At 36.0% G+C, this 11,652-nt stretch overlaps 1 protein-coding gene across 1 annotated transcript in view; it reads left to right on the top strand.

Annotated features, from left to right (window-relative positions):
- kif21a (kinesin family member 21A) overlaps positions 1-11,652 on the top strand; it is a 60,152-nt gene that overhangs the window by 32,590 nt on the left and 15,910 nt on the right. Inside the window, exons 11-23 of the mRNA XM_016568444.1 lie at positions 503-712; positions 1,872-1,934; positions 3,242-3,326; positions 3,416-3,530; positions 4,272-4,460; positions 5,275-5,474; positions 6,272-6,379; positions 6,472-6,540; positions 7,551-7,693; positions 7,777-7,921; positions 8,467-8,661; positions 10,278-10,379; positions 10,518-10,683. Of these exons, the coding sequence (XP_016423930.1) occupies positions 503-712; positions 1,872-1,934; positions 3,242-3,326; positions 3,416-3,530; positions 4,272-4,460; positions 5,275-5,474; positions 6,272-6,379; positions 6,472-6,540; positions 7,551-7,693; positions 7,777-7,921; positions 8,467-8,661; positions 10,278-10,379; positions 10,518-10,683 (1,790 nt within the window). The remainder of the gene's footprint in view (positions 1-502; positions 713-1,871; positions 1,935-3,241; positions 3,327-3,415; positions 3,531-4,271; positions 4,461-5,274; positions 5,475-6,271; positions 6,380-6,471; positions 6,541-7,550; positions 7,694-7,776; positions 7,922-8,466; positions 8,662-10,277; positions 10,380-10,517; positions 10,684-11,652) is intronic.

Here is an 11,652-nt window from a genome sequence, read left to right as displayed (position 1 = left end):
CTGTCATCCTCTGTCTGTCTGTCTGTCATCCATCTTCTGTCTGTCTGTCATCTATCTTCTGTCTGTATGTCTGTCATCTATCTTCTGTCTGTCTGTCTGTCTGTCTGTGTCATCTATCTTCTGTATGTCTGTCTGTCTGTTTGTCTGTCATCCATCTTCTGTCTGTCTGTCATCTATCTTCTGTCTGTCTGTCTGTCTGTCATCCATCTTCTGTCTGTCTGTCATCTATCTTCTGTCTGTCTGTCTGTCATCTATCTTCTGTCTGTCTGTCTGTGTCATCTATCTTCTGTCTGTCTGTCTGTCATCTATCTATCTATCTATCTATCTATCTATCTGTCTGTCTGTCTGTCTGTCTGTCTGTCTCTAACTTCTGTCTGTCTGTCTGTTTGTCTGTCTCTAACTTCTGTCTGTCTGTCTGTCTCTATCTTCTGTCTGTCTGTCTCTATCTTCTGTCTGTCTGTCTGTCTGTCTCACATACTCTTAATTTTTGTGTGTATTTCAGAGCCAAACTTCTGGAGAGTGAAGCAGTGAATGAAAACCTGAGGAGAAACCTCACGCGAGTGTCCAGCCGTCCGCTGTTTTACGGATCGTCTGGAACATTCTCTCCAGCCCTGCTGGGGCCCGACCCGAGCCAAGAGACTTCCGACATCATTGAGATCGCCAAGAAAGATCTGGAGAAACTGAAGAGGAAGGAGAAGAAGAAAAAGAAGAGGTAATAAGAGGGTGAAAGTGATCTCAGTGTGAGGTGGTATCTGGAGGGGCTGTTGCCATGGTAACGGGCTGAGAGTGAGTGTGTGTTATGAATAATTGCCCCTCGTCTCTAGCTGTGTGAAACAGAAGCATTGTGAGATCTGTCTGGTTTCATGGTGAGCTGTATTGCTCTTTCAGATGTGTAATTACTATGTCAAGCATTATCGTAAAGACTGTAAACGGTTCTTTTACCACACCTGCTAATGGTGAATAGAGAGAAAAAAAAATTATCTTTTATTTTTTAATATATGAAGAGTTTGGTTCCAAAATGCTATAAATCCATTTTGATTAATTTGAGTATAAAATAAATGTGTTTTCTTTACCAAGAAAGTGGCAAGATGAAAACTTGGAATATATGTGGAGAAACATAATAATAACAATGAAAAGATCAAAATAATAGAAGAAACCATTCTAACAATTTAAACTTAAATAAACAGTGTAACAAATTAGAACATGTCTGAACATTTGATACCACAGTGTTTAACATATAAACACACATGCTGTGGTAAACAGTAGGGAAACACACTGAGGTCAGATACAACACACACACTGCACACTACACATATATATTCCCAGATAGTATCTTCTTGCAAGTTTATAATATTGCAATGGTTTGTTTACATAATAAAAATAGTGAAACTATTGAAAATATGTATCAGAAAGGGTTAAAGCTTGCTGCAAAATGGCACTCTTTTATCCAAATTGTGCAAACAAACTACATTTCCTATCAGTCCAAGGAGGAAAAATACACCGATCTCACCTTTAATGCATAACACTTGCTCTCCATTGTGTTGAATCAGTTCTAAAAGCTTCCTTTATTTGTGATATTTTTGTAAAATTATGTTGTTGTTGTTGTTGTTGTTTTTCCTCAGTGTTTTGTGTTGTTTTATGCAATGGAGGACTAAAATAACTAGGGAAAAACTGCAACAAAAAAAAAACCTACAGGGATATCATATCAGCAATAATATATTTTAATATGATGTGTCCTTATCCACATTGAACATTTCCATGTGATCACCAGCCATCTTTACTAATGTGTGTACCGTACCCTCTCTCTCTGTCTCTCTGTGCTCCTCGTTTCCTCTCTTTCACCCTTCACCTCTGACCTCTGACCGCTGAAGACTCCAGCAGCTGCTGAGTGACAAGCGAGAGGAGGATGAGGAGGAAGAGGTGGAGGAAGACAGGTCTGTCCCTGTGTCTCTCTTTCCCCTCGCTGCCCTCTATAATTACCCATAACCCCCTGTGTTTCATCTCTGCTCGTAATCTTTTAATTCTGGTTGTCTCTCAGCAGGTAGTTTCCAGTCTTGGAGAACAGCCCACAAAATGTTTATACTTCATTTGTGTACTTTGATTTCTTTTGATTTTTATAATTTTTTTAAATGTCTTTGCAACTTTACAGATCTTCTTTATGCACCAAGAGCTTGTAACACTCCAAAGAGAAAGGAAAAATTTAAATCGCATCATATGACCCCTTTAAAGCAGTGGGTGAATCTCACAAGATCTTGTAAGAACTTGTCTGGGTGACATTTCACCAACACATGTTTCACCAAACAAGGTTTACTTGTAATTCTCTTACCATAAACACTGGACATTTATTTTTGTATGATGATTTTTCGTTCTCTCTCGGCTGCTGTACTTTGATGACTGTATGTAAATGACCTCTGTTATGATTGACTATCCTCTGATGCAGGGTTAATTTAGTATTATTTATATAATGGTATAGCAATCATTAATGATTTTGAGTTATATTTAATTTTTATATTTTCAGTTTTCATGTTTTTCATTAGTTTTAATGTGCTTTTCTCATTTTTATCAGTTTTTATCATTTTTAGATGTAATTTTGTTTTATTATTCGTAGTCATAGTTAGTATATTAGTATTAAATTGTAGTATTCAGTATTAATAATTTTAGCACATCAACTTAAACTTATTATATTTCAGTTAGTTGCCAAGGCAACATTTCTATTTCTATTTTTTAATGCTTTTAATAAATGGTGTAAGTAAACTGGAGAGGAAGACTTGGTCACACTTTATTTTAAAGTCAAATTCTCGCTATTAACAAACCATTAACTGCAGCATTTGCCTCAATAAACTCCTAATTTGCTGCTTATTAATAGTTAAGGTAGTTGGTAAGTTTAGGTATTGGGAAGGATTAAGGATGTAGAATATGGTCATGCAGAATATGTGCTTTATAAGCACTAATAAACAGCCAATGTGTTAATAATAGGCATGCTAATAAGCAACTGAGAATTGATCTCTCTACTAAAATGTCACAGAAAGTTTTGAATTGTCTGTTTTCAAAAGAGCAAGTTTTGTTTTTAATGTTATCATTTAACTTTTCTGTTGCATCATGTTTCTGTCATAATACCATCTTTCCTTCCCTCCTAATTTTCTGTTTTGTTTCAGACAATCTATGCTGCTTATAAAAAAAGCATATGTTGAAAAACATTACAAAACAGATTTTAATTCCTAGTTTTGATTTCCCCCTGCAGTGCCAACAGAGATGAAACACATGACGGCGGACAGAAGATTAGCGAGAGAGAGCAGTTAGAATCCACCAATCAAGAGCCAGAGATGGTATGATTGACAGCCCGCTTGCCCTATCAGAACACATTTCAAAGGTGGAGCTCATCATTCAGTCTTTGACATGAAATGGTTTCCCTCAGGAGGCCAGTGACCGTGAGGAGGGGGATGGAGAGGAAGACGAGGAGGACGTTGAGGAAGAGGAAATGGATGCGGAGGAGAGCTCAGATGAGTCTGACTCTGACCTGGATGAGAAGGGTACTGATGTTTACTGTGAAATAATAACTATACCTCAATATGATTTATAAAATGACTGCTTTTTAGTGATTTATACTAGTACGAAAGCTATATGATAATATAAAACAGGATTTTAGTAAGCCAGATCTATTTATTTTTAATTAAAGAAGTACAAGAGTTTTGCTATTTTGTAAACATACAATATAGCACATATATAATATATGTGACCCTGGACCACAAAACCAGTCATAAGGGTCAATTTTTCAAAATTGAGATTTATACAGCAACTGAAAGCTGAATAAATAATATTTCCATTGATGTATGGTTTGTTAGGATAGGACAATATTTAGCTGAGATACAACTATTTGAAAATCTGGAATCTGAGGGTGCAACAAAATCTAAATATTGAGAAAATCATCTTTAAAGTTGTCCAAATGAAGTTCTTAGCAATGCATATTACTAATCAAAAATTAAGTTTTGATATATTTACGGTAGGAAATGTACAAAATATCTTCATGGAACATGATATTTACTTAATATCCTAATGATTTTTGGCATAAAAGAAAAATCTATAATTTTGACCCATACAATGTATTTTTGGCTATTGCTACAAATACACCCCAGCGACTTAAGACTGCTTTTGTGCTCCAGGGTCACACATAGTTCTGCTTTTTTAAACCAATTTCAATTTTAAAATGTTGCCTGTTTTAATGCCCGTCTTTTTGTAAACATAAGTGTTTGTATTGTTTTTGCATTGATTAGAGGACTTCCAGGCAGATCTGGCCAACATCACGTGTGAGATCGCCATCAAGCAGAAGCTGATCGATGAGCTTGAGAACAGTCAGAGACGCCTGCACACGCTCAAACAACAGTATGAGCAGAAACTCATGATGCTGCAGAGCAAAATCAGAGACACGCAGCTGGAGCGAGACCGTGTGCTGCACAACATGGGTAAGGACACGTATACCACCGCTACGCCGTGATGCACGATGCTGGGGTCCAATTAATATAAACGTAACATGCCAGCAACAGCCCATTTTAGTTTTCATATCTGCCATATGTTTAACCAGAAGAAAAGTGTAGGTTTTTATTTGTATCCATCAGGAATAGATTGAGTTTTAAAAAGTGGGCACTGCTACCAGAATGCAGCCTGGTCGTTTGGGGGAGGAGTTAAAAATAAGTATTTTTTTGACTATAAGTAGTTATAAGTAGTTATTGAAGTTTAATGAAAGATTATTAAAGTGTTTCTTTGGGCATGCAGTAATTAATCATTCACAATGAGGCCAGAAACATTCATAAATAGCGTAAATTTCATGATGACTTTATGATAAAATATGACGCAATAAGTTATTAAATTAATTTCGGAGCCATGGCTTCTAACACACATTCAGTGCTCCTAGCGTGAAGATCATGTTTGCGTCAGCACTGATAAAAGCTGAAGAAATTCTGTTTTGTTTCTTGTCTTTGTTTATTTGCTTGTTTTATATTGTTTTTTATGTTATGTTTGTTTTTGTTGTGTTATGTTTCGTGTTTTTTGTTGTTCTGTGTTGTTTCATGTTTTGTCTTGTCTTCTTGTGTTTTGTGGGTTTTTTTGTTTTGTTTTGTTTTGTTTTTGTTGTTTTTTTTGTCTTGTCTTGTTATGTTTTGTGTTTTTTGTTTGTTTTGTTTTGTATTGTTTTTTATGTTATGTTTTGTTGTATTTTGTTTTGTGGGGGGTTGTTTATTTTGTTTTGTTGCGCGGTATGTTTGTTTTGTGTTGTTTTAGGCTCTGTGGAGTCATGCTCTGAGGACAAGACCAAACGGATAAAAGCAGAGTACGAGAAGAAACTCGGCGTCATGAACAAAGAGCTCCAGAAACTACAGGCGGCTCAGAAGGAACACGCTCGTCTACTGAAGAACCAGTCACAGTACGAGAAGCAACTGAAGAAGCTACAGCTGGATCTGGCGGATATGAAGAAAACCAAAGTGAGAGTCACCATGGAGACATGGCTGTGCACTGAATCACTGAAACATGCTGAATCACCGTTACAGCATAAAATATTTGATTATCAACAGCGCCTCCTAGTGGTCCACAGACGCAGCACCCCTACACCAACATACTGCAGAGATCATTGAAGAATTGGCTCCTTTTATCAAAATCTGCACTAAATTGTTTATAGATGACTATAAAAATAAACATTGACATCCAAAATTATATCATTTATTGTGTTATAAGCACACAAGTGTACTACTAATCAACATCTTTTAGAAATATCAATAGTTCAAATTAATTTAAATTGTATTCCATTTTTATAAATTGGCAATTCCAGATGTAATATCAGTATCAGAATTATTACCCTTCATGAAAATGCATAAATATATATATATATATATATATATATATATAATATGTGTGTGTGTGTGTGTGTGTGTATGTATTGTATATATGTATATGTACTGTATATACTAAATCAAAATCAAATTGATTCCATGATATGCCAGTTATAAAATTGAATTTATCACAGTTAATCATATTAATAATTTTGGTTATTCCCCCCCCAAAAAAAATATTACATGAGAAAAGTTAAGATAATTCTAAGACTTAAACTATGACATTAATAGAATTTCATACTACTTTACTACTCTCCTTATGTGTTATATAAGTAGTTTGGTGGCTATTGCAAACAAGTCCACACTCTGATCTAATGAATGTGTATGGCCTGAATCCTACAGCTAATCCAGTACTGAAATGAGCTGACTGTTGCTATGGTGGCTGTTGCCAGGTGCGTCTGATGAAGCAGATGAAGGAGCAGCAGGAGAAGAGCAGGATGGCCGAATCCCGCAGGAACCGAGAGATCGCCACACTTAAGAAGGACCAGCGCAAACAAGAGGTGCATGATGGGAGGATAACACTAATGCAGCATGAAAGAGCTAACTGACAGTGAAATACATTCAGTGTGCTGTGTGTTTTTCTCTTGTACAGCATCAGCTAAAACTGCTTGAAGCTCAGAAGAGACAACAGGAACTTATCCTGCGCAGGAAGACTGAGGAGGTGAAATATTCCCCTCAATTTTGCCTCTACTGCACCTCCAAAGTGTGACTCATTGATATGTTTTTAATTACGCAATCATATTTATTAATTTAAAATATATTATTAAGGTTATGCATTTCATTTTTTAAACATGCAAATACCCTGAAAATAAAAATCACTTGCTTTGATATTTTTGTTATATAATGCACTTAAGCACTTAAAAATAGTTTTTGGTAACTGAAATACAGATGAATTATATTATATTATATTATATTATATTATATTATATTATATTATATTATATTATATTATATTATATTATATTATATTATATTATATTATATTATATTATATTATATTATATTATATTATATTATGTTATGTTATGTTATGTTAATTAAATTTAAAAATTGAATGTTGCCCTGGCAAGTAACTGAAATAAAATAAGTTAAAGTTGGAAGTACTACAATTACTAAAACTGAAAAAAAAAATTATAATAATAATTAACATTTAAAAAGCACATAATAAAATTACTAAAACTTAAACTAAAGCTGAAAATATTAAAATAAAAGCTAATGATTTAATGTTATAATATTATATAAATAATACTAAAACTACACTGATGCACCTATACACTATGCGTTGGCAACTAACTGAAAAAAATAAGTATAATTGTAAGTATAATATAAAGCTACATTAAATTAAAATTACTAAAATGATCTATATATATATATATATATAAAAAATAAAAGCTAATTAAAAATTGTGATAAATACTATAAGTTCCCAGATGCTTTTTGGAGCCTCTAAGTTGTAGATTTATTATCTAAATACTTAAATCATAGAATACATTTGAACATTATGAAGATTTACTACTATGTAAGTGAAAAATTACCCTACAAACATTGATCCTTCAATTTGGGTATTTAGATATATTTAATTTTCTTAATCTCTCAGTTCATTTTGGCAAGTTAGAAGAGGCTAAACTGCATTTTCCCAAGGTTTCCTGTACTGATTGCTGCTGTGTCTCAGGTGACCTCTCTGAGGAGACAGGTGCGACCCATATCAGGAAAGGTCACACGAAAGGTGAACCTGCTGGAGGCAAGCCAGGACCTCTCTCACAGACCACCTGCAGGTCGCACATACTCGGCCTCAGGAGCACCTAATGGAGCCAGGTACATTATACAGGCTTCATGTGCGGTCATGTGTGTACTGGAGATGACCTCATTCTGCAGTGACGGACAACTGTTTGCTTTAGATTGTACCATCGCAGGCCGGTTGGGGCGTACTCTACCCGAGTGGCTCGTGGGAAATGGCAGAGTCTGGAACGCCGTGTCTCAGATATTATCATGCAACGCATGACCATTTCCAACATGGAGACCGACATGAATCGTCTTCTAAAGGTATGAATCAACCTTTTACCTACTTAACAATGTTAAATTATGTAATTGTGAGATAACTAGTGTAGGTGAAAGTTACTTTTAAAAGTAATGCATTACAGTACATAAAAAAGTAACAAATTGCATTACTTAGTTACTTTTTATGGAAAGTAATGCGTTATGTTACTTTTGCGTTACTTTTTGTCACCTGGGCTGGGCCGGGCTTGCTTATTTGCTTTTTAATAACAAAAAAAATCTAAAGTAATTTTGGCAATTGTAAAGGCCCTTTTACACCAAAAGTGAAATTAATAAACCTCAGGAATTTACTACCGATTTCTCTCAACATGGGGACCGGAGAGCTGGCAGTGAATACATGGGAAAACAAAGTAACACGCATTACTTATTTGAAAAAGTAACTCATAGTGATATAGAAAAGTAATCTGATTACATAACTTGTTACTTGTAATGCATTACCCCAACACTGGCGATAACATTTACTAAAATAAAAAGAAAAATAAGGCTATGTACAAAATTGTTCAGCTTCTCGTCATTTGAAATCCCTTTCACAGCAACGTGAAGAGCTGACGCGCCGGCGGGATAAGATCGGCAGAAAGAGAGAGAGACTGCTGGCAGAAGAACCGGAGGTAGAAAAAGACGTTCAGTCTCTGAATGAGGAGCTGGAGTCTCTGCTGGCCAACATCGACTACATCAACGACAGCATCTCTGACTGCCAGGCCAACATCATGCAGATGGAGGAAGCCAAGGTGAGGCGACTCGCAATCAGTTGGCTGAAACTGCTTTAGATGCTTTCCGATTGACAGGATCACTACGTAGTGTTCACTGCTCCCTACTCCCAGAACACTTGCATCGTGTACAGTTTATTAAACTATGATGACATAATATATTTATGTAAATAAATAAATTATATATTAACGTATGATTGTGTAATAATGTACATACGTATATAGTACATCCATGTATATTCATGTAAATATATTTTTATGATTAATTTAAGATTAAATATCATGTTTGAAAGTGCTAAACTGAGTGGTAATTGTCTGTTGTGATGTTTAATATGAAAATAAATGTAATTTGGTTATACTACATAGATCTTTTGTAAGATGTAACCGTCTTTACTTTATAGCAATGAACAACCACATATAGACTAGGTCTGTGTGTGATATGGACAAAAAACGATCACGATTTTTTTGATCAATATTGCGATTTCTTAATCACAAGATTAATCACAATCTTTCTTTACACACACATACATTACATTCATAAATGCAGCGTTCTGCTTGACCACATATCTGAAGTAGTTGTGTAGTATTTCACTTGTTTTATGAACACATTTTTAGATAGAAGTGAAATTTCACAATTTGTAATTCCATTTTTGATACAAAAACTACTAGCCTAACTAATATAAAGTTTAAACATTATTAAAGAGAAAACATTTAGTAGTAAAATAAGAACAATTAAACAAATTACAAGTAATAACACAAATAAATACAACAGAGCAAAGATACAAATGTAATTAATTAATTAAAGCTGATGATCTGAATCAGTTTACTGTAATGACACTGCATCAGTTCAATGAAATGATTCTGAATGATTTCACTGACGTTAGGTACCATCACCGAAATTACCCTTTGTAATGTTTCGGTCATTTAACTGAAATGATCAAATTCTGATTATCTGATTTTAATCAATAAAACTACTTAGATCTGTATTCTTTAATTATTGTATTAAACCACTGGAAGTTTTCTTTAAATCTCTGCAATTACACTATACAAATTTAGCATTATGTAAAGTGACCTTGAGCTATGGAAAGGCACTATATAAATAAAACATCTTCTTCTTCTTCTATACGCTTGGCAAAACAAACAAAGATAGACATACTGATCTGGAAACAGGGTTGCCAGGTCTGCAAAACGAAACTAGAGTACTTGTTAATCAAAACTAGCCCAGTCATGTTTTTTCCATGGTTTTCCTCCGTCGGGAATCCACTCCATCAAACAACAGTATAAAAGTAGCTCAGTTCCGTGGGAAAACCATGAAAGCATCTGTCCAGGAAAGCGTCCACCTGAAATATCCGATCTGTCTGCTTACATGGCAGACGCAAATGCACGTATCCGATTCACATCAGATTTATTTCTACATATGAATGAAGCCTGAAACCGATCTGAGAATATCGAAATCCATGTGTTTTTTCCTGCTTACACGTTTGTGGGTCATATCCGATCTGTGCCACATTTGAGGAAAAAAATTGAAATTGGGTCACCATGCAATGTAAATGCAGCCTAAATCAAACCATTGAAGTTAGTATAAATGGAGTTTGACTGAATTATATCGAGGGCTTACTGTTGTTGTTCATATGTAGGAGGAGGGTGATGCTGTTGATGTCTCGGCTGTGGTTGGTTCCTGCACTCTGTCTGAAACTCGATTCCTACTGGATCATTTTATGTCCATGGCTATCAACAAGGTATCCAGTCACAAAACTGTTACCCTGCTTGGTCTTCTGTGTTAGAGTCTATAAAGTGAAAAGATCAATTCTCATACAGTTTCAATCATTTTTCAAGCATTAGCACATTTGTCATTCATCCTGATTGTGTGCTTTCAGGGTCTGCAGGCTGCTCAGAAGGAATCTCAGATAAAGGTGTTGGAAGGGCGTCTCAAGCAAACTGAGATCAACAGTGCCACCCAAAACCAGCTGCTCTTCCACATGCTGAAAGAGAAGGCAGAGTTTAACCCAGAACTGGATGCGTTGTTGGGGAACGCTCTGCAAGGTAGGGACACTCTTCCTGGGGCTTATCCTTTAGGACCTTGACCCCAGGCCCTAGGAATTACATAGAGACCTCGACTGTACTGCTCAGCCCTGCTAGCATGCCAGAATGCTCAGATTCTGCTTTTCTGGGGCTGGTGCCAGTGCCAAATCTGAAATTGAGCTGTGCTTTTCCATACACAAAAAATATTTGGTGCCCAAATTCTGTTTCCAAACCAGCCTGAAATCTTGCTGGTCTTGATCAGTCATTGGTCACTGGAAAACGAGCCCTGGCCAAGCCTCCACTCTTGCTCCTGCACCAGTCCCAGTAGAAAAGCGGTAATAGTTACCAATTTTGCCAATCCTAAGAAACCTAGGACTTTTTTATGATTCTGCAAAAACTCACAAATGCATCTGTAGACTCTAGGGCAGGCATAGCCAACCCTGTACCTGGAGGGCTTCTATCCTGCAGCTCTAATCTTAGTCAAACATACCTGAACCATCGGTGCCAATAGACTAGTGGGGCAGTGCGCCGACATATGACGCTGTTGCGTTACGGGCGTCCGAGTTCAATTCCCGGCTCGAGGACCTTTCCAGATCCTACCCACCCTCTCTCTCCCACTTCGCTTTCTGTCTCGTCTACACTGTCCTATTGTAATAAAGGCAAAAAACGCCAATAATAAATCTTAAAAAAAACATACCTGAACTACACTGAACAAAATTATAAACGCAACACTTTTGTTTTTGCCCCCATTTTTCATGAGCTGAACTCAAAGATCTAAGACTTTTTCTATGTACACAAAAGGCCTATTTCTCTCAAATATTGTTCACAAATCTGTCTAAATCTGTGTTAGTGAGCACTTCTCCTTTGCCAAGATAATCCATCCACCTCACAGGTGAGGCATATCAAGATGCTGATTAGACAACATGATTATTGCACAGGTGTGCCTTAGACTGGCCACAATAAAAGGCCACTCTAAAATGTACAGTTTTA

This window comes from Sinocyclocheilus rhinocerous, unplaced genomic scaffold (genome assembly GCF_001515625.1).
Source record: "Sinocyclocheilus rhinocerous isolate Xijiao unplaced genomic scaffold, SAMN03320098_v1.1 scaffold921, whole genome shotgun sequence".
Taxonomy (NCBI): Eukaryota; Metazoa; Chordata; class Actinopteri; order Cypriniformes; family Cyprinidae; genus Sinocyclocheilus; species Sinocyclocheilus rhinocerous.
The sequence above is the reverse complement of the archived record's forward strand: the minus strand, read 5'-3'. Positions and strand labels throughout refer to the sequence as shown.